General features: G+C 40.5%; 1 protein-coding gene across 2 annotated transcripts in view; it reads right to left on the reverse strand.

The window, feature by feature from the left end:
* LOC139667818 (cell division control protein 42 homolog) overlaps positions 1–3,359 on the reverse strand; it is a 20,533-nt gene extending 17,174 nt beyond the window's left edge. The window contains exons 1-2 of one of the 2 annotated variants that reach the window (XM_071547293.1): positions 3,316–3,359; positions 615–719 (exon numbers count right to left, since the gene is read on the reverse strand). In XM_071547293.1, coding sequence (XP_071403394.1) covers positions 615–719 — 105 coding nt within the window. In that variant the 5' untranslated portion in view covers positions 3,316–3,359. Of the gene's footprint in view, positions 1–614; positions 720–2,267; positions 2,309–3,315 lie in introns of those variants that run through there. The other variant, XM_071547291.1, reaches the window with a different exon arrangement.
* Between the last annotated feature and the right edge of the window lie 542 nt (positions 3,360–3,901).

The following is a 3,901-nucleotide window of genomic DNA, read 5'->3' on the forward strand; positions in this document are numbered from 1 at the left end:
GTGTTTTGGCATGTTTTGTACTGACAGTAATGATTCAGCGTAGTGTTACAGTAGTTCTGCTGCCGCCACGACTAAATTGGTTGAAGTAGCTTATGTAGCTAGCTAGCTACGATATTAATATTTAGGCAGGTTGTGAACTTCCCTGTATAAACCTGCCTGGTTTTGTAACTTTTACTTTTACAAAGTGCAAATATGAGGGTGTCTGTTCTCCCATCCCTCTTCAGTCCATTATTTATTTTTTTGGGAGAATTTTTCCCAGTCCGTAGAGAACACCTGAACACACCACCACATGAGCCACAGGATCTTTTACTCATCATCTCCATAATCTGAAGTTGTTTTCAACTTGAAAACAGTTTGCCACTTCCTACAGTAAACAGCTGGCCGGATGTTTTCACTCGTCTCCTAGCAACACGAAAGCACTCAGATGAAACCGGCTACAGGTTGCATCACTGTGTTACAGCAATCAGTGACAGACAGTAGCAAAACTGAGACTGATTTATATGAAAATTTTTCAGATTGTTATTACTTTTATGACCAGTTGCTGTAGCAAATAAATGAGTTTGTTGTGTGAATGTGGAACATTGTTGAATGTAGTTGTGCTGAGCAGAACTCACCGTGGGGACGTACTCAGAGGGAAACTTGTTGGTGGTGTAGGAGATGAGCAGGCAGGTTTTACCCACAGCACCGTCACCCACCACCACACACTTTATAGTCTGCATCTGAGGACAGAGGAGGGCGAGACACAAGGGGAGGGAGAGAGAGAGAGAGAGAGGAGGAGAGGAAGAAGGAAGGAGTGAAGGAGATCCTGGGTTATTTACGATAACTGAAAAGATTTCCAAACTTTTAAACTGAAAAGCTTTTTGTTAAAACCTCTTTTTATTCAAAACATTTCTACATTGAATCTAAAAATATACATTCAAAAATATGTATGAAAATTAAATTATTATTAAACTGCATGACTCTAAGTGTGCTTAGGTTTTCTCTTAGCACTTGCTTATACCTCCATCACTTTATCAATCTGTGTCCCGGTCAGTGTTTGTCTCTACAAAATCCTCTTTACTGTTTCTAGCTCAAATAGTTTCCCCAGTGTTGTGTAGTTTCTCAAAGCCACATTTCACTTAGTTTTACCTCTATGCTGTTTCAATGTACGCCAAGGCCAGCATAAGATCCAAAATCCAGTTTGTCAGTGCAAGCAGCTGGCAATAATGGCTTCCTTCACATGCAGTCTAATGATCCTTTATTCAAATCATTTCAGATGAAAAGTATGACCTAACTGGTCTCAATCCATTTGCAACTTCACACACCTGCAGGTCTAAGCGTCACATCTAAGGCTGTAGTCTCCAGGTAGAAAGTCAACAAAAATGAATTAACATCAGATAAATAATAGTTAACTATCTCTACCAGACAGTTTGGAAGTCTTATTCTATTCTAAACACACAGTTGGCTTGTAAAAGATTTAACTTTGGGATTTACCAGACAATTAAGCCTGTAGACAAAAACACAATCCACCCTGTTCTGACAATGTTTGACTCGGCCTGTGTGTTTCTAATGTGCAGCCTGCATATAAACACCCTGCTCAGCGTTACACGGCTCCGGCCCGCAGCTCTGTGCTGCTGCTGCATATCAAGTGGCAGGACGGCCGGGACGCCATGGGTCTTGATAAGCAGAGTGAGTGTGAAACAATGGACTGACCCAGTTGAAACAGTGCTAGCTGTGTAAGGCGACGTTCACAACACACTGGCCTGCGATCCTGTGACCGCCCAGATGCTGAGCAACACACATACCCAGGCTATCGCTTCATTAAGGGGACAATGGTAAGAGGGTATGGGACGCTACTTCATCACTGGCTCTTTTGTTTTGACCAGTTGGCAGTGGCAGCGCTCGGCTCAACACTGATGAGTAAGCAAGACGGTAACTGGCGATCTGCAGTGACAGTCCCACAAGTTATGGCAGGATAATTCAGTCCTGAGGGAGGCAACACATGGCTTACATTTTGTGGAAATTTAGTCTGACAATTTTGCCAAAAGCGGTGACCGGTGACAACCTAACTTGTCAATGTATTTCTGTTTCTTTTAGCCCACAGTGTTACCTACATCGACTCCGTCCAATGTGCCAGTCCACATAGGGCTGGGCGATAATTCAATATTATCGCCCATATGATGATATGAAGATATTTTGATATCGTGACACACATTTCTGCTGTCTAAATTGATGATGACAAGCAAATTTTACTTAAAAACTCTCATAAAATGAAGTATGGTAGGAATATTATTTGAATATTTGTTTTGTTTGACATCACACCTAACATTACCATTCAGTTCAATGAAATGAACATTCATTTGATTATTTAACGTGATTTTGCATACATTAACCATATCGTGATATATATTGATAGAGAAGAATCCTTATGATTATCATGATATTGATTTCAACCATATCGCCCAGCCCTAAGTCCACATACTAGTTAAAATGTTCTCCATGAATCATGATGCCAACATTGCCTACATAATATGATCAAAACATCTGATCTGAGATCTGATGTTACTGATACACTTATGATAGCAGTAGACTACTTTCTATATAAGACAACTTAGCACTTTCCATAAGTGACTTGAGTTGAGTTTCTTTTTCTGAGCTAATACTTAGGAAACTTTCAGCTACAGTAATCTGTGCTTACATGTCAAGCCACTTCCGCATAGCCAGCTACAGTAAAAAGTCAGTCAGATAAACGTTTGTGTTGCTTGTAACGGACGCCGGCTCGTCAGTTTGTTTATAGTAATTAATCAGTCAGATAATGCATTGAAGCTGTACAGTTGTCAGTAACCGTAAGCAACAAAGTGCTGGAAGTTTATTCCTGCGAAGCTAACTGTTAGTGTGATTTAGCTAGCGGCAGTAGCTAACGCAGCTAAGATACATCCGCCAGACCCCCACCATAACAAAAAGGCCTGCTGGAAATAACTTCAGAGTAAACATGACATCCTAAACTACACCGTTTGACAGCAAAGTTGGCTACAGCTTCACACAAAATCACTCTTATCATTGCTCGCGTTTATCAACACAATCACCGGTAACTTTTATCTGAGATTTAACTAGCAAGCTAGCTGAGTTAGCTAGCGTTAGCGCTGTCACTGTTTGTTTTGACAGCTGCCGGGTTAGCCAAGTTAGCCGTTTACCAGCCAGCAGTCATGATTTACATCATTTACAGTGAAAACACCAACAGATAAGAGTCTCTATTCAGCAGTAAAACACCGCTTCCCTGCCGGCATTTCATGATTTATCGCAAACAAATCACAGCTAGGACTCTGACAGCCCTACCTTGTCCGTCCACAGGCGTTGGAGTGCTGATAATGTTGTGCTGCGTTCAGGTGCTCCTCGTAAGCTCCTACTTCCCAGCGCGGAAGTCGTAAATATGCTGTATTCAAGTGCTTTGGGGGCGGAAATAGTAACAAAAAGCTCCCTGTAACCACAGAAGAATTTTTATGTTTTTATTTGGTGGTTGAGCAGAAAACTATAACAATTATTTACACAGAATGCCAAACAACAACAACATGTGATAATAAAATACATTTACCATCACTTGTTGACAATGCTTCCACGCTCTCTGCCCCCTAAACGCTACATCTCGGCAACCCTGCTATCATTTTTACCATAGATATAAAAACATTTTTTATATCTATGATTTTTACATTCAACTGTCAAGCTAATTTTTGCGCGAACTTTTGGAATGTCACAGAAAGTTAAATGCAAATTAGTTGCGTTTCAAGGAGCTGGGTTGAATAAATCAGCTTGTGGCAAAAATACACATCTACAAAAAATGGAGAGAGTCTTTCAAATTGATTATGATCGGACAATTGGAAATTATTATTATTATTCTTGGAAATTGAACCATTTTTTGGGCCAA

Source organism: Centroberyx affinis, unplaced genomic scaffold, assembly GCF_046629955.1.
Source record: "Centroberyx affinis isolate AG114_WGS23_722 - 3 ecotype Tasmania unplaced genomic scaffold, CSIRO-AGI_Caff_v1 ptg005781l_1, whole genome shotgun sequence".
Lineage (NCBI taxonomy): Eukaryota > Metazoa > Chordata > Actinopteri > Beryciformes > Berycidae > Centroberyx > Centroberyx affinis.